The sequence below is a fragment of the Larus michahellis genome, chromosome 2, assembly GCF_964199755.1.
Source record: "Larus michahellis chromosome 2, bLarMic1.1, whole genome shotgun sequence".
NCBI classification, from domain to species: Eukaryota; Metazoa; Chordata; class Aves; order Charadriiformes; family Laridae; genus Larus; species Larus michahellis.
This window is the reverse complement of record NC_133897.1, coordinates 127,561,235-127,580,753: the sequence shown is the minus strand read 5'-3', so window position 1 is coordinate 127,580,753 and position 19,519 is coordinate 127,561,235. Positions and strand designations below refer to the sequence as shown.

The 19,519-nt window shown below is 39.4% G+C and overlaps 1 protein-coding gene across 1 annotated transcript; it reads left to right on the top strand.

Annotated features, from left to right (window-relative positions):
• Positions 1-434: 434 nt before the first annotated feature.
• On the top strand, positions 435-10,039 carry LOC141739559 (epidermal retinol dehydrogenase 2-like). Its single transcript, XM_074577062.1, has 6 exons — positions 435-764; positions 4,744-4,875; positions 6,361-6,460; positions 8,170-8,314; positions 9,320-9,442; positions 9,946-10,039. The coding sequence occupies exons 1-6, from the start codon at positions 435-437 to the stop codon at positions 10,037-10,039; spliced, it is 924 nt and encodes a 307-aa protein (XP_074433163.1).
• The last annotated feature ends 9,480 nt before the right edge of the window (positions 10,040-19,519 follow it).

Here is a 19,519-nt window from a genome sequence, read left to right as displayed (position 1 = left end):
AAACAGCAGATAATATCTTCTGCTAAGGAGGACACCTTGATATCACAGCAGTGTTTTCAGTACTTTTTTGCTCAGCTAACGTCACCTCCCTATGAAAACAAAGTACTCAGTAGCCATTGCCACAACATGCATGTATAAAATGTATGTTACCAAACCTTTCTAAAAACCTAGGAAGCTGATGACTCTGGAACGAAACAGCAGGCGTGTAGGATCTAGCACAATACTTTAATCTTACTAGTAAGAATCCAGAAGCTTTCACAAAACAAGTCTTTAGTAATGTATTTCGTACCTGCACAAAAGAACAATGTGAAAGAAATAGCTGTTTGAAAGTCAATCTCTTCTTTTAGTCAATATCTCAGTGTTTTGAAGGGCCAGTAACATATTGTATTTCTGGGTTTGTATAACAGAAGAGCGGTGTTTGTGCCTGAAAAATCATGTTCAACTTCAGAAGCATCCTGAAGATACTACAGTTCCTGAAATTATTGATTGTTTTAGTTTTTGAGAATTTAATCTTACTCATATTTCCTCCATGCAAAAAAAAATTTGCTGGGGAAATAGTGCTTATTACTGGCTCCGCAAATGGGATTGGAAGGCAGATTGCCTTAAATTTTGCTCCTTTGGGAGCAACCTTGGTTCTTTGGGACATTGATGATGAAGGTAACAAAGAAACAAGCAGATTAGCCGAAAAAAACGGAGCTAAACGAGTGTTTGCCTACCACTGTGACTGCAGCAATAGGGAGGAGGTCTATGAACAGGCAGACAAGGTAAGATACAGCTTCTGGCTTCTGATTTGGCTTCTCATGTCTGATGGTTTTGCTTCTTTTTAATAGTATATGCTATTGAAATTTTTTGTTAGGAACTGTACTATTCACTAAACGGAAGTAATCATATAGGGCAATGACTCTTTTTTACGAATAATTTCTAGATGAACTTAAACTATGTTCATAAAAAAGTAACTGGGTTTGATCTCTTCTGTCAAGATCTCTCTCTTTCCAGTCTTCATTGTGTGATGGTAACTTCTTTTAGATTAAGAGTATAGTAAAACATACAGCAGAGTTTATCTCCATGTATTAGCTTGTTTAGGCTTTAAAATTTCTTTAACATATCAAGAAATAAAAAAAATAAAATAAAAACATAAAATAAACAAAAAACAGTGGAAATTGTAAGGGGGGAAGAGGTCTTTTTCTTTGTCCCTTTGTTTAGAAAACTGTAGTTCTGTAAGGGTGTAATGGTTTCAAAAACGTCATCAGGACATGCCTGTTCTCCAGTCAAATTGATTGAGCTTCAGTCTATTTTTTGGTCAATCCAGATGGAAAATAAGACAGAGAAGACTCCATTTTAAATGAGACTCTTCTGCTGTGCTGACCTACGCTTCGTAAACTTTTTTTTCCTCTCTTTTATCAGAGCCCAGAAATTGGACATTAAAATAATATTATTAATTTTTGCTTGTCCTTTAACTGCATATTGTCTGAAAATATTTCCCAGTATAACCTCACTTATAATCCAGTATCCCGCTCTGCCGTTTCATACAAGGATAATTTCTTCTTTTTACTTAAATACTCGGTATATGTAGTTATATACATGACTCTCAAGTCACGTCTTTGACATTCTGTGTCCGAAGGCATGCATCAGAGAAATTATCTAAAATATTTCATGACGTGTGAATGTTGATACATTGTTTTGGAATAGCCTTGAAATTTAACATTAATTTTGTATGAGTTGTCAGAGGGGTGCTTTGCTTTGTGGTTGTTGCTTTTAATTTTAACCAAAACAGATTAATTCTTTCTGAACGCGGCTATCAAAGTTTGAAATAAGTGTTTGTCCTCAAGACATGTTACCAATGAAAAGTACTTCTAAAGGGTAAGTTGGATTCAGGATCTGTAAGTATCCGGAACTGCAATTCTGCTGCTTGTTGTCAGCAAGGTGTTATTTTACCCGTACTTGCCAGCAGCATTTGGGGCAAAGCCAATTAACAGCGCACAGAAAAAAATGCCATCGGTTGTAGATGTTAAGAACCACAAGTGTTCTTGTGGTATTGGTCGTGCAGTATTTTGTATTGCAGTATTTTGTATGGTATTGTAGTATTAGCTGTGCAGTGCAGGCAAGGACATATCGTGTTATAACAGTACATCTGCAGACATGAGCAGGTTGTTGACTCTTCTGTGCTGACCCAAGACAGAGTGGTCAAGGAGGGCGACCCTTGCCAATTACTTGGGTAGTACAGACGATGTGATCTTCACTGTGAATGCGTCGATTACGACTCCTGCAATTTTGGAGTAAGAATCCCAGTAATTTCAACAATCTTAATATCTGTTATCACTTCCCAGCAAGATGAAAAATTGGTCTGAGCAACTTGTGGTCAGTACTTCAAATGTGACGCTTGATCTTTATTTGGAATTACACTATATATCAAACAGCAATTCTTCTAGAATCCCCTTTTTGCAAGGAAAAAACTCACTTTAGAATTTACTGAAATCAAATCTCTTTAAAAAATAACAGTTTAAATTGGCATCTAATCCCTATTCCCATAAATGATATCTGCTTCTTGCAAAGACACGCACCAGAATGGTTAGTTTAAGCTTATGTAAGTATTTTCTTTGTTGGACTTTCCTGGGGATGCTGAACGTTTTGAAAGGCTTTGTTTGTTCTTAGTTTAACAGAGTCTCAAAATGTTTGTTTTGTGCACTCAAGTATTTCTCAGTCTCCAAACACATTAACCGAATCAGCTGTGGGGCTCCAGCCTGCAGAATGTGCTGTGCCCCTATCAGCAAAGAGTATCTGAAGTGCACAGGCTGACCTGCAAGCAGAAACTCAAAGAGCTGTTTAAAATTCAGGAATTGCTACTAAGGTGTTAAATTATTGTTAACAATACCAACGTCTTTGTAGGTATTTGCATGCATTGAACAGTCATGATGGAGCCAGAAAATTTTTTTAGATCAAAAGTTTTCCAGCTAGGGGCCACCTCCACTCTTGGAAATGCCTTCAACGTTTTGATTGATAATATGAATAGTCTTGAGCTTGGACACTGATGATAAATCGACAGCAGAAAAGCTAAAGCCATTGCTTTTATTTGGTATATTCACTGCAGAAAAACCTAGGTATTTTCCCATAACAGAAGCTTTCTTTACAGGAAGCAAATTGAATCCTCAAAGTCCCTAAAGAAGAGGTTTTAGAATAAACTGGTAAAGTGAACAGCAAGTAATTTTCAGGATCAGGGTGTGTCCACCTGGGAATTCTGAAGGAAATCAGATATGGATCTGATGAGCTAGAAATTCATGGGATGGGGCGGGGGGGGAGTGTTATGCTATAACAAGTGTCCAAGGAACGAAGAGTAGGAGATATGCCAGTTTTAAAGAGCATTTGAGAGGACACAAAGAAACTACAAACCTGTCTTACAGAAAATTGGTAGAAATGATAATAAAGAGAAGAATCAATAGATACCTGGAGAAACACATAATGAAGAATAATCAGTTTGACTTTTTCGAAATGGAAGTCAGGCTTCCCACATTTTTTGAGGTAGCGAGTAAACAGGTCAAACGAAGCCAGATTAAGTAAAACACTGCCACTGGGGAAGCTATGTTGTCATGTGAAGAAAAAGAGAACCATCAGCTGGTCTCACACAGTAGTTAAAAGGTACAAGTGGGGAGAAAGTACAGATGCACCCCACAAAGGAAGATTTGGGCATTCCTGCCACACTCAGCAGTGTCTAGATTTGCATTCATTTCTGTGGGTGGAAAGGTGCTTGGATCTGAGCCCTGCTTGCCTATGACAAGGAGAAAGCCTGACACAGCTGGAGGAATAGCAAACGAGTCTTCACTGAACACTAAGTTGCCCTGAAAGAGCCAAAGAAAGGTCAAATATCGGGGCATCAGATCCAAGCACCTATTTCCAGATTGCCAGACAGCAGCATATCTGGGATTTTTATGTTTTTGTAGTCATTCCATAATTTTTGAGACATCAAATAACCCTTTGCTTCTAGCACAAGAATCTCTGCAGTGAGGCTGATTCTTAATACTCTTAAGTAAATCTTGGCCATCTGCTTTGATACAGATGCAAATCATGGGATAAAATCTTTTTATAACAAACCCAAATGGTGATTTTGGCCTTCTCTCCAAGTGATGTTATCGATTTCCTGGTACATGCTTCTGTACTCAAGGGATAGGTATCCCCCAGGGATCTGCAGTGAATTCTTTCCTGTTCAATAGAAATGATCTGGAAAAGGGGTTGAACAGGGTTGGCTGAGGAATACAGATTCTCACAATACCAGAAATAGGGGACAAGAAATGTTCAGGTTGCAATTAAAGCATGCTCACAGTGCACACTAAAGCTTTGTAACTCATTACCTTAGGTGCTGGTGAAAACCAAAAGTATTCTGGAGTTCAGAAAGCAATTAGACAACTTCTTGGGGAAAAAAAAAAATAAACCCATGGGGATATATTACATACAAAGGTATAGATTCCTTATCTCTCTCAGTAAGAAGTTAAGCTGCAGAGTGTGAAAAATTGAGGAGTATGATGGAGGAGACCTTAGAATCCTGGCTCTTTTTTTACTGCTTTCCACCATGAGACGAGGGCTATGAGTCTAGATGGACCTTTGATCTGATGTAGTACAACAGCTCTTAACATAATTCTGTTTCCAGTAGAGATATAAATAACTGCACATATCACTAAACATTTTCATAAATGAAGCACAAGAGGCAAGGGTACCTTCTAAAGCTTTCTGTTTATCCTTTTTTTTATTCAGGTTAGAAATGAAGTTGGGGATGTCACTATTCTAATCAATAATGCTGGCATACTGCTTGGGAAAAAGTTCTGTGACATTCCAGATGCAGATTTTGAAAAGACCTTAAGAGTCAACTTCCTCTCTCAAGTCTGGGTAATGTATTTTTTTCTCTCCCAGGTGACCGAAGGGTACAGGCAAGTATTTTCGTGTGAAAATCACCACGGTGGCACCTAGCTGGGGAACCCAATATGGAATAGGGATGGGGGGAAGATACGTATGGGGGAAGATACATCTTTTTAATCATCCTGTAATTGGAGACACACCAAATTGACAGCCTCCCCGCTGTGCCTCAGTAACGTTAACACAAACCTGCCTGGGCACTCTGATAAATCAAAAGTTTGTGCAACGATGTCATGAAACACGCTCTGTCTGTAACAGCTGTGGCTGAAGTTAATGCTGACATGGTGGCACGTGACTTTTCTTTCCTGTTTGCTGGCATCAGAAGGCTTTGTCTAATAGACTTGCCGCATTCATGAAGGCACAACCATGGTTTAGTTGTGGACTTGGCAGTGTTACGTTTACGGTTGGACTCCACGATCTTAAAGGTCTTTTCCAACCTAAATGATTCTATGACTCTGTGCTGCACGTGTTGGTGTCAGTCTTCTGGTCGTGCTTTCATTCCTAGCCACCATCTGCTTAGTGTACACAGAAAATTCGTCTGGATAGTATGTATTACCTTCGCTTTGTTTTCATACCTCTGAGGGAATTTGCTGTTATTTGGGGTCTCAGCTGACCTTTAGGAAGTTTGTTGTGAGGAAGTGTTACTCTTGCCCCCTCTTGCATGTGTTGTTTATATGCCTGAGTGACCAGCCTGCATCAGGGAAAAATGTAGCCTTGCAACTGCCTCGCTAAATGGCATTTCTCAACGGAAAATCATTGCAGATAGAAGTCCTCTAATCATTTCCCAGCCCACAGTGCATCATTCTTCCAAACACTTGAGGCAAAGGGATTAGGAGACATGTTCTTCCTGACAGGCCTGAAGAGACATAGGGCAGGAGGACAGTGACTGTGGGCCCTCAACCCAAAAAAAACATGTACTAGGCACAGACATCTGGAGTCGAATAGACATTGCAGCATATCTCGGCTATTGAAATATTTTTTTTACTGCTCTTGTCTTTTTTCTTATCTTCCCCCTCATAAAACACTAGCATCCTCCTTCTATAGTTAGTGTCACCCACAGCCGCGGTCTGAGGAGTTGTCACGCGGTTCGGTTTGTAACACATAGGGCCCATAGGCGGCTGAGCTCCCCTCGATGTGTTGACTTCTAGCTCCCTCTTGTGTACCAAATCTTTGGTAATAGTCTCAAGTACACACAAACTGTGAGGAGCCAGGAGGCAGAGAAAATACAAACTTTGCTGCTTTTAATTGCACGATTTTAATGGCGACAGATCTTCAGATAGAGGATAGTCATTCAAAGACATTCTGTTCCTTATTTATAAATTCTTACAGAGATAGAATTACAGTTGAGCTTCTTGTATATTGAAGCCCCAGAAAGCATATCGGGTTGTAAAGCCTAATTTGTAATGTGACATTTTTGGCATGTCTAGTTATAAAGGGTTTTTTTTATATGTCTTTTAGACTTGCAAGGCCTTTCTTCCAGCCATGATGACCTGTAACCGTGGACACCTGGTTAGCACAGCCAGTGCGGCAGGACTGTTGGGAGTCTACAGAATGTCAGGTTAGTATCCTCCAGTACCATTACAAATGAGGTGTACTCACCAATAACTTTTCCTGAAGATCTCGTAAATGCTTGGCTTTAGCAGTTTATACTGATATATTGAACACTAAGGAAGAGCCTGCAGATACGAAAGGTGGTGGTGGACTGAAGAGGACGATGGTGGCATGTTGCATGAGTGGCACAGGGAGCTCACTGCAGATTTTACTGTCTGACTGCAGCCTGTCTTCCCTCCACAGAAGAAGGACAATACAGCCATACGTGTGCAGCAGGAGGGAGCCCTGCGTACAGGTTGTCTAACACTTTCTCATGGCAGGTTCCATGCAGATGAATGTTCACAGTCCTGAGACACACGTGGGTTACACCTGGAACTGTACAATTAGTTGAAAAATGGTTTTCAGGTCTAGAAGGCATTTTGGGAGAATTTTCATTAAAATTAATTTGAATGAACTGTGTTTTATGCTATTTAACAGCTCCATATTCTCAGCTGTTTCCCTCAGGAGAGCTGTCTGCTACAGTCCTGACTATTTCATCAGCCTGGGTCTGCCTGGGTCTGCCGCCCAGTCTCACCTCAAGCCTTTCTGGCATCTTAGGTCACCCTATGAGAATGTGAACTTCAGTGTAATAAGTATCTTTTGTTTCTTCTGCTGACTGATGGTGTTACTGTAGTGTTTATTTGCCACCTGTTATCGTTGGGTCAGATTCGGTATTGATAATAGGTCACATCCAGCTTTCATCATCTAACTGTAAGGCTTCTGAGGGTGGACCTGCCCAACTTTTTATACATTATAACTTTTTACACCTTAGCACCTATGCATTTTTAGGTTGTATGGTTCCGTCCTCCACTATGGGTGAATCCCCGAAGAATAACAAACTGTCTCTGATGATAGTTTTTGAAGTTATTCTTTTTAACAAAATTTGATTTCATTGTATCTAACAACTATTTTCACACACATTTGAAAAAGCCTGAGGAAACCACATGCAAATCCCTATATTAAAATAAAGTCCTTACAGTCGTAAAATTGTAGAATAATTTGGGAAGGAATCTCTGGAGGTCATCTGGTCCATACCCCCAAATAAAAGCAGGCCCAACTTGCATAGGTTGCATAGACCCTTGTGAGGGCAAATTTTTATTATCTCCAAGGATGGAGTTCCGTACATTCATTAAACAATAAAAATCAGACAAAATTGAGTCTTCCTGGGCAAACAGAATGCTATTATAATTGCAGGGCAAATTAGGAGGAGGAGAAGAAGTAGTAATAGGTTGAAGCAGCATTTCTAAGTAGGGTATTTAGATTTTTACCACTAGAAATAGTTCTTCCTGAAATGCAACCTGTGATATTAAATGGTGAAGACACTCTGAACTGAAAGAATGCCTAGCTTGTCTATGAGTATCTGTAAATGCACATAAAATGTCGAATAAGCTCATCTTCCCATATGTCTCTGTAATGCACTGCAGAAAAAGTCCTCTGGAAAGGATTAATCTTATCTTTAGACTACTGTGTATCAATCATGGGAAGAGCCATTAACCTGCAGAGTTAGTATCACCAATACGCACAGCATCCTTAAAATACTAAGTTACAAGACTGCTAATTATATAACTAAGTAATATCAGGGCTTAAATAGTATTACAAAACATTAAATTCTGTATGTAACACTTCCTGTGGTGTTTTTGACATATTTTGGATATTTCTTCTTTCTTCGCTTTTCAGATTATGCTGGAAGTAAGTATGCAATCATTGGAATGATGGAAGCCTTACATTCGGAACTGTATCATGCAGGAAAACATGGCATTAAAACCACAATCATTTGCCCTGGTTTTGTTAATACTGACCTAGCTAAAGGTTTTCAAACTGAGTAAGTAAAACTTAGATTGTGTACTACTAAATATGTAAAAAATAATCTAGATATGCCATATTTTGTCTCTAGCTATTATAAGGTTGATTTCCTTTTCAATTCAGTATTTTTGCCTTATTGGCAGATGCAACTGTGTCTCTTGACATAAGAAATCCAAGCCTTGCGTACAATTAATAACTGATGTGCAACAGGGACTGTGTAGTAACCTCACAGTCAAAGAATGGTTAGGGATGCTCAGCAGTATTTAAGGCAACCTTATTTGTCCGTAGAATGGGCGCCGTTGAGGTTCTCTGCCCCAGGTAATTTTGGCACTGTGGCTACAGCTATGGCTGTCAGGATGCTCATGACCTGTCATTATTAACTATGCCCCGCTACCTGTATTAGCAGGTACTACACTTCTCTGGGTGAGAGTGGCTGTGATGGTAGTATCTGGTGGGTGGCTGTATGGTTGTAGTGATGGGAGGGGCTGCAAGCACCGAATTAGCCATTGCAGTAGAGCAGTACCAGCGATCCTGGCTTTTCAGGGCTCTGCTCCTGCTTCCACCATTCATCATCCTGTAGTAGCACATATTGAGTAGAGCACAGCCTTTCTCCTGGCTGGAAACAGGCCTGGTCCTGATCTATTTAGCTGTCACCTCAACATCTACAGTAGAAAAGGAGAACGTATGCAGAGGGTGGAACTCTTGTGCATTGAACAGCAGATACTACGGATTAGCTGGAAAGTTTTCAATGCCGCAATCACTGTGGGCATTAACTTCATTAGGGTCTGAGCAGGGCTTGCACAAAAAGTTACTCATTAGACATTAAAATGCACAATATCACCAAAGTGTTTTCAATTTATTTTGGTGATAGAAGGAACAAAGAGGACTGGAGACTCCTTTTCAAGACTACTTGAGGGGGTGGGAAAAGATTCTTAAATGATTTAATTAAATGATTTCTGCCTTAGAACACATCTCAAAAGTAAATTTTTGTAATTTCGTAATTCTTTGTTTCTTGTTTTACCAGAAACTCCCTTTTTCTTCCTGTTTATGATGCTGAGTATGTAGCCAGCAAGATCGTGAATGCAATTCAAAAGGAAAAGTTTTATCTGTTCATGCCTCTGATTTTACACTTTCTCGCTTTCAAAACGTAAGAATGTGACTTGTCTTCCATCATTGTCTTCCTTCCTTTGCCATATACCTGCAAAATCAGCAGGCAAGTTTAGTAAAAACAGTCCTTTAGTTAATATTCCTGCTGTCAATCCAGTTACATGTACCCGATTATGAAGAAACAGCGGGTTTAATTTTTAATAATCTAAGTGAATAGCATTCCTCTGGCCACTTCTCCCTCTAATACACATCTTAAGTTATAGTTGGGCATAGAAATTTCAAAAATTTTCCTGGGATGGGACACTGGGAGCAATGCCTGGGCTAGAACTGTCTGCTTCCAGAAGCTGCCTCCACCGCTGGCTGGGCTTTCACGAAGTGGCTTGGTCTGTCATTCATTCCCCCCATTTATAACCGGGGAGCACCAAACGTGTTATTGCCAGACACTAGAAGTATGGAGCACATATAACGAATTTATCATTTCTTTATTTATAGAGTACATTTTTCTAAAAAAGCACAAGGCTAACTTGGTGTTTGTCTCATCAGTCTCATTCCTAGAAAAATGGTACTACTCTTTGAATCTTGCCTTAAGATCCCCAGCGGCCTGGATAAAGCCTTTGGTCGGAAGAAAAAGGATTGAAACCTAAATATTCTGAAGACCTTGAGTGCCATCTAATTGAAATTTTTCAGTAAAAATTAAATTTGAATCAAGTTCATTCTTTGACAGAAAATTTGCTTCTTGTATGATAGTTGACATTGGTCAGCGTGCAATTTCATCCTTCATAACTGTCTTTTAATCACTGATTTTTAGCCACAATCCTCTCTCTCATTTCATGATGGCATGCTGCATTTATCTGAGCTCTCAATAAAAGTCAGTAACACCAAGCAAGGATGTTTGACTTCATTTCGTACTCTGAATTCTCAATTTCTGAGCAAAATTTCAGAACGTGGGAAAAACGCACTACTGTTCATGCAGAAAGAGAAAAAAAAACTAACCAACAAAGAGTTTAACATATTTCCCTTTCAGGACCAAAGTCGCACTGCAGTTCACACAAAGCCGACACGAAGCAGGGCGCAGTGGGACCATAGAATCATAGGATGGTTCGGGCTGGAAGGGACCTTAAAGACCATCTAGTTCCAACCCCCCTGCCATGGGCAGGGACACCTCCCACTAGATCAGGCTGCTCAAAGCCCCATCCAGCCTGGCCTTGAACACCTCCAGGGATGGGGCATCCACAGCTTCCCTGGGCAACCTGTTCCCATGCCTCACCACCCTCACAGTAAAGAATTTCTTCCTGATATCTAACCTAAATCTACCCTCCTTCAGTTCGAAACCTTTACCCCTCTACCTATCACTACACTCCCTGATAAAGAGTCCCTCCCCATCCTTCCTGTAGGGCCCCCTCTAGGCACTGGAAGGCTGCTATAAGGTCTCCTCTGAGCCTTCTCTTGTCCAGGCTGAACAAGAAGAGCAGAGCAGGGATGATGTGCTCTGGCTGGGGAGCCTGTGTCCTAAGAAGAGTGAACTGCTGTGAGCGCTGATGAAGTGTGTGCAGTGCTGTGCTGCTCACCGTGCTCGTCCTTAGCCATGGTTCTACGGGATGTGTGCACTTCCGTTTTCATCCATGGCTAGAGGCCAGTACCGGATCATTTACCAAAGGCTGTGGCTTATAAAGAGCATTTGTAAAATTGTAGCGGTGGCCAAAAAATCATGTGCCTACTCAGAAAGCAAAGATGATGAAGCCCCACAACCAGAGAAAGCAGATAATAAAAAATCCATTCTAGAAATGACATATGTGGTAATTAATTGCCTCCATAAATTTTGTAAAACGTTCCTACAATGGTATAGTCACAGTTTATAGACACGGTGATGCTCTGCGGTGAGCATCTGCTGTAGGCAGCTGCATGTTGAACCCTGATGTAGTCCATAGGCATCTGACTCCCTTCTCTGACCCTGTAGGCACCTATGTGGCTTTGAAGCACCCTGCTGAGGCCAGATAATTGGGCTCAAGATGTTGTGTCCCAGCTTAGGTCCCTGAAGTCCTCAGCTGAATCCGGACCCGCAAAGTGGTCCACACAGTTCTCTTTAGTTTCAGTGAGCTTAGTAAAATTACTTAGAAAATTATTGATTTAAGAGTATTGTGAGGAATCTGTGCAAGAAATCTTTTCTGAGTAATTTTTGAAAAATCATTACAATTTGAAATTATGTAGGTATTATGTTAAGCGAGCAAGCAATAACTTTGCATGGACTGTATTGCTTTCAGAGACTGAAACTTCAGTGAGGTAGCCTGTTTGTTAGTGTGAAACAGAACTCTGCTGTAAGTCATGGGGAAAGGAATATACCTCATCTGTTCCTGGAAAACTATGGGCTGGATCTTGTGCAGCATCTCCTCTTATACTTGAAAAGAAGTCACATCCACCTCCTTCAGCTGTCTCTAAATTAAATTAGAACCTAAATGTCCTAAAGTAAAAAATAAATCCCCAAGAGCAGAAGCTCTAAGATTAGTTATGCAAAAGTATGTGTTGGCACTTAATTGATAAAAATCAATCCTCACGCAAATTTTCAGAAAATGCTTATGTAAGACATTCACATTATGTCTGACTATAAAAAATAAATTTGCAGACCAAAACAGGGAATCTACAAAGCATTGTTTATAAAACTCCACAATGAGGAATTAAAGAGAACCTTGACTGTTCATCTATTGCCCGTATTTGTCACCACATTTCTATTGTACTTAACTACCGCCATACTTAGGAGCTCCCTTCCAGCTACAAATGCGTATGAGTGCACACTCCCATTAAAAAACTGGTTTTTTAAATCCCAGTGTTTTCAAAGTACACATACATTCAGTAAATTCGTTAAAGCTCCTTGTAGATATTATAGGGAATTTTTTAGCTGAGAGGCGGAGAAAGCTATCTGAAGTTTGGCTCTTTGGAAAACAAGGTTCATGGATTTATATTTTGAAAAACTCTGTAGGTAATCAATAATTGAAATAGAATCATAGAATCATAGAATTGCTGAGGTTGGAAAGGACCTTTAAGATCATCAAGTCCAACCATAAATGTGCTTTTCTTCTCACTCATGAGACAGGAACAAAGTCTAAGTTGTTCCCTGAAAATAACAATCCACTTTTCTCAACTGCAAACAAGTATGTTGAATGTTGGGATTCCTTTATTCCGCATGAACGTTGCAATTTGGCTCTAGATCTGTGACTGGTTTTAAGTATGGTTACAGGAGACTACACAAACTGGCATGACATCGTACTTGTGAGTGTACTGGAGGCCTGAATATGCTTAATATGTAATTTCATTGCTTGTGCTGCAGAGCTCATGAGCAGATGGGAGATATAGATTTTAAAATGCTTTGTGAAATGAGGCTCCCATTTGAAGTAGTTACCTGTTAGTCACGCTAAGATTTGATGGACTAGCCGTCATTAAAAATCTGGTATGTCAGGATGAATATTTGCAGCCAAAGAGCACATTTTAAGGGCTCTCCTTCCAGTAGCCCTTTTTTTTTGTAGTTCCTTTAACTAAAATATGACAACCTTACCATGGACATTTGCAGTTTTAAGTTTACCACCTACATACACAGGACATGAGAAGATTAAGAATAATATAAAGGACACAATGCTTTATTTTCTAAGCCATATTTCCCCTACTCTGCATAGTCACCCTGCAGAGCCTCATTCTATATTGCCGCAGTCCCAGCCAAGGGCACTCTTTGGCTCCACTTCTTCTGGCTAATCTGCTTGTCTCAAGAAGGAATTTATAAAGCTTATGCTTTCTAAGTCTCAAAATGATCTGTTAGATCTTCCTATCAGCCCTAGAAATCAGGAACTCATTCTTTTCTATGAAAATACCAGAAAAAATATCTCGCTTTTTATTTGTACAGAAAAGAAGCATGGTGGATCCTGTAACACAATTCTAAAACTGTAAGTCAAGACCTTCCTATTAACGTTCAGAAGTAGCAATTGGATGCTGTTCCTGTTTTTTAAGATAAAACTATCTTTTAAGGTAAAATTATCTTTTGTGTTTTGAAACATAGTGTGCCACTTAAGTATCTCAGAGTTACTGACAACTCCCAAGAAATACATGCTTTCCTTCTTTGAGGCTTTCATCTTATTGGTAACTCCTCCACACAAAAACAATGTTGCAGGGAAAATTCTGTTATTTCTGAAGTTGCAAGTGGGACTGGAAGGCAGTTTATCTTCGTTTTTTTCTCCTTTGGGAGCAACCCCGGTTCTCTGCAAAGCCGATGAAGAGGAGACAAGTGAATTAGCCAGCTTAGCCATTGGCCGAATCTACGTGTGTTGCTGCATTAACAGAGAGATAATCTATGGTATCAGATAAAAAATGGCTTCTTGCTCTTGTTTTATACCCATTAGTAGAACATACATTTTCAGAGCATATTTTGCTTATAGAGGAAGTTGTAGAATCAGGCATCCTATAAAGAACATTAATCATATTCAAATTGTAAGCATTTTGAGGAGAGAATCATTTGAATGATGCTGGGTCACCTTGTAATCTAATAAAAAACTTTAAATAAAACTTAGTGGCAAGCGCACATGACTTTAATTTCTCAGCAATTTCTGTAACCTCTTGGATATTTCAGTGCCACTCCACGACACTCCCTGAGCACCTGGTTTCGGCTGTACACAGCACCCTGTGGCTCCCAACTCCCAGAGTATGAAGAAGTGAGACGCTCACTGTAGCACCTTGTCCCATGAAGCGCACAGGCTGGATGGCTCAGCGCAGCTTAGTTCCTGTCCTGCATTAAAGCTCCTTCTGGAGAAAGACTATTTTTAAAGCATCTGCAGAAAGCAGAGAATATTGTACTACACTGAAAGAGGGTAGATTTAGATTAGATGTCAGGAAGAAATTCTTTACGGTGAGGGTGGTGAGACACTGGAACAGGTTGCCCAGAGAAGCCGTCAATGCCCCATCCCTGGAAGTGTTCAAGGCCAGGCTGGATGGGGCTTTGAGCAGCCTGGTCTAGTGGGAGGTGTCCCTGCCCATGGCCGGGGGTTGGAGCTGGATGGTCTTTAAGGTCCCTTCCAACCTAAACCATTCTGTGATTCTATGATTCTATGACCATTGCAGTTTTTCATATATGCTCAAATTTTTCATTTGTATAATTAAGCATGTAACAACAGCTTAGAGACACTGACGCATAACTTACAGCACATCATAGAAACAACTGGACTTTCCCAGAAGTTCTGATAGCTTGTTCTATTTAACCACCTGAATTGGCATTATCCCATTAAATTACAGGACATTCCCAGAACAACCTCAGGCTTTCCAAAGGCCCGATACCCTCCATAAATGTCAGCCTGGAAAACTCATTATTTTAAGTTACTTAATGAGTTTGTTTGGATCCCAGTTTTGAAGAGTGAAACCCATCTGAAAAAGTAAATGAATAGTACAGTCAAAGAGAAGACCAAAGGAAACAGACAGAAAAAGACAGCACAGCCCAGGGGCCAGTCTGAAGACCTTTACGTGCAAGGTTTCCCTTGAATGCCATCAAGACAATGGTGCTTGTTGGAAACCCAGCCAAAGGTCTCAGGATATCAGATAAGGACAATTCGTTTCCATCAGATCCTCCCAGCCCACACAAAGGCTACAGCTGCGTTTGCACACAGAGCAGAGCAGCACATACAAGGAAGTATTTGAATATGATATTCACTGAATATCATATTCATAAATACTCATGAATATATTGTGGAGAAGATTCCCATTAATTTCACTTTCATGTGTTGAAGCACGTGCTACAGGCATGTTGGTTTCTAGATACTAGGAGCTCCAAGTTTCGCATTATTCTTATTCATGGGTAACCTGTATCTTCTTCTTAGCCTCTGTGTGGAAAGACGTTTAGTTCACAGTTCCCACAATTGTGGAGGAATAAACTTGGAGCTGGAATTCAGAAAACTCCTTGTTCCTCTGTCACTACCTTTGTCTTTGACCAAAAGGTTTAATCCCACTGTTCCAGTATCCTCATTTGTACCCTGGGAAGCACAAAAAATAGTGAAAGTGGCATAAAGTATGTGTAAATGTACTGTCCCTAGTTTTCACTGTTACAAGCAGTGGAAAAGGAGGCTTCATGCTTACACAATTTTTCAGGCTAACGAGAAATAAAATCTTCATCTCTTTACTTTTAGACTTAGAAAAATGTTATTGCTTTCTATATTATCTCATGATTTTCAATACTTCATATAATTTCATGAGGTAGAAAGGCCCAAATCAATCCAAAGAGCTCAGTTATTAACAATCAAAATTCTACCTTAATTACTATTATGGATTTTTCTAGTTTCTTTCTTCAGTCAATACGGTGCCTCTGTTCAATACTTCAGATATTTCAGGATGCCACAGAATGCTAATAAAGAATGACTGTTTTAATTTAAAAAACAATGAATACAGATCTAATTGCCACTTAACATTGCACACAACTGTTGCTGAAGCCAAATAAATGATCAGATGGCCATCCATTTCATTAACTGAATCTCAGCTGGCAGTACTGCCTGAGGCAGCAGTGATTTAAATAGCCATGAGGCATTGCTCACTGCTTTCATAAACTCCGTGTTTCCCGGGTGTTCATTGATCAAACGTATTGTGTCAGTGGAAGTGGCATTCTAGTGCTCGCTCTGTCCCTTACTCCACTGCTTCTTTCTCAGAAATGTGGTCAGCAAATGAACACATTCATATTTCCAATATCTGGTTTTGGTGCCATTTAAGTCACCATACACCTGATTTCTTATTGCCATCTGGTTTAGATGAATCATACCCAGGAATGCCTTCTCTGCTGCATTGTCCTCAAAGGGAGTCTAGAAAGCTTGTGCCTACGGGTGCGTACGACGTAGATGTCTACTTTGGGTCAACTGAATTCCCCAGATAGCAGATCAACCCATAGGGAAGATTCAGAAATTTCAAATGCAATCTTTTTTACTACTCCATTGTAGCAGTTCTTCACTTGAAGCATTGCTTGTCATCCCACCAAGCTGCGGGATGACGATTAAAGGCACTTCTTCATAAAATTGTCCTACCTAACTAGCAGCAGAAGTTCAGACATGCAGGGAAAACATGTTTGCTGTTCCGATATCCACATCTGTAATCTGGGAAGCACAAAAAAAAAAAAAAATTAGTGTGAGATAACATACATGTATATGTATTGTTTCTATTTTTCACTCACAAGAAACAAAAAGATGATGTAAGGACAGAAACTGTTGCTTTCTTTCTTCCAGTTCTCAATTCTTTAGTCAAAAGGCCCACAAATCTTAAAAAGTCATTATTGAAAATTATAGTTTCAGATCATTACATTTCTACAATACCTTTTTAGATTGTTAGCATTTTTAACTACATACTTATGGCCTTACAAATACAATTTATGAAGTACAGGCAAATCATCAGTTCCACATGAAGAAATTACTCAATAATTAACTCACACTGTTAAATGATTTATTATTTTTTTTACCAAACTCAGCTCCTTCCAGAAGAAGCATTTGTAAAGTAGCAGCAATGATGAGCCAGTACACATTCTGACAAAGCATACGGGAAAAAAATTCAAATGTCTTCTCTTATCTAACCCATCTTACCTGGTAATTGAGAACTACGCAAGTCTTGTGAAATAGTTCCATGTTCTAAGACACTAAGAACTCTGTAGCTCTTCGGATGCTGACAGCTTTGTTCTAGGAACCTCCCTGTATTGCAATAACACTTCCTTTTGACTGCATAGTCAGCCGAGTTGCATGTGCCTTGCTAAGGCTAAGGCTGAGCTTTCAGGGCACTTTTTCACCAGATGAGTATATCTAAAAATAGATGTTATGAATTTGGTTCTAAATCCCTTTGTTTTTCATTTTAGCAGGAAACACCTAATATAATTTTCAGCTCAATCATAATTGAGCTTCTTGAGGTTTTGACCAACTGTCCTATAAAGAATGATACAAGGGATTTCAGTCTGGTGTTGAAGGAGAGCACATGTATAATTAAAGCAAAGTACATAAATATGAAAGGGGGGATAAATATGAATGGTATGGTTGTAGCTACTAGCCTGTGTGTATCAGAAAGTAGTTTCCCCAAAAGATTTAAATTTCTTGAAATTTCTCCGAGCCAGACACACCAAATTTTAGGATGTGTGCTAAAATCATCTTCTTCAAAGAATTAATTAATGCTTCATTTCTCTACTTTTTTTGGTTTCCCACAGTTAAAAGAGATATTTCATGCAAGCATATACATTCTTCTTTTATATTTACACACATAAAGATACTTTCTTTTCTGCAGTAGACTGGGCTAAGTAGAGCTAAGTGTTGCCTCTCTGCCTGGGATGATATGTCAGGAGGTAACAGGAAATGAGGAATAAGATAGATACTCCTCCAGAATAGGAAAAGAGTTTGAAATAAACCAGAGAGTGTGATAGTCCTGAAAAGGTCTTTGAAAGCTACTTAGAGTCTGACAGCAAATAAACTTAAAGTGGGAAATCAGGCTAGACCTGATGTCTACTTTGTTATCTAAAGTCCTTCCTTATCTATAGCTTACTCCTCCCTGCAAGTTGAAGGAAAAGCAGTGCCTTAACTGCTCAACTGGCAAATCTGAGAGTCCCCACATAAATTAACAGCTGTCAATTAAGAGAAGAGCCATGATTCTAACCATGCCTTTGAATGCAGGAGGTAAGTGCCCGCACTGTGGGCCCATGCAAGGGTGGAAATGGGAAGAAAATTGTTTCCCTTCAATATTTAAGCCATGTTACATAGGGCAGTGCTTGCCTTTTACAGATATGTTTACCACCTGGTAAACTGGTGGTGTTTCTTTAATATACGTAATTCTTCAATATATATAATTTCATGACAGCTGATTGCTTGCTATGCAAAGACGTTACAGTGACTGTCTAATTAATTATTTCCTTCTATTCTCAGTTTTTACAATTTCCTTTCCAAAAGAAGCACATACTTTTACATGAGAGTCAGAAGCCACCGCAAGAACTAAAGTAAGAATCAGGAAGGGAAATACAATTTCTTTTATATAAGAGAGAAGTTTGTTACATATCATCAGAAGCAATAGACAGAATTCCTACATAAGGAACAACTGAAGTTACTTGTGAATCATGGTGCCTTTTTCACAATGTAAAACTTAGGTGATTTCAACCACACATAATGGCAACTGATGCATTCTTGGGATAAATTCTCAGCACTTTGTACGTGAAAGGCGTGTTTCCAGCTTGGAGATGGCATCACATCTAACGATGCTAATGCTGATTGATTGATTAGTTTTAGTGGTTTGTATTTCACCAAATGCAAAATACCTTTAAAATAGTTCCTTTACTATTATTGCAACATAGATGCATTCAGATACTTTTTAACATAACCTGTCAAAATATCTAAGTGGAAAGTGCAGCAGATTAATATTAGGAGAATTTGAGAATACTACACTTGCAGTATTGTGTTTCTCTTGAGCTGTTAATAGGAAATGTCATCCTTCTGGGAAAATACGAGGAAGAAGCATTTAGCATTAACTAGTATTGCATGAAAAACTGAGAGGTGGGACTTCTTTACTCTTAAGTGCACAAGCCCTTTTTTTGTCCTAATATTTTCATGTTTCAACAAAATGTTTTTGCTTCTGGTTTGTTTGCTTTCTTGTTAGAGAATTATCCTTGGTGTTTCTCATGTGCAACTTAAAAATTATTTCGGAGATACTTCAGTCCCTGGGAGTCGTCTTCAAGGCTTTTGTATCGTCCATTTTTCCTCCAGATAGAAAAAGCACTGATGAAGAAGCAGAGCTTCAGATGGTGGTTTGCCTCGAACAGTGATGTGCTTGGAGTGACCCCACTGCTCCAGGTCACTGACAAAGAAAGTGAAAACAGGGACTTACATTAACTGGAGAAAATAAGGCATAAGGAATGTTTGCCTCCGGGCATGGCTGCAGGAGGAGGGAGGAGGGCCACACAGGTAGGGTAGGATTTCTTGCTTACGTGTTGTTATTCCCTAGAAGAGTAAATCTTCCAGGATTACATTTTATTAAATTGAGATATTTGGAAACAGGGATTAAACAAACAGGACCGTGATCTTTTTCTCATTCAACAAGGAAGCTGTAAACAACACTTAAACTGTGTCTAATAAATAGTCAAATGTGCCTT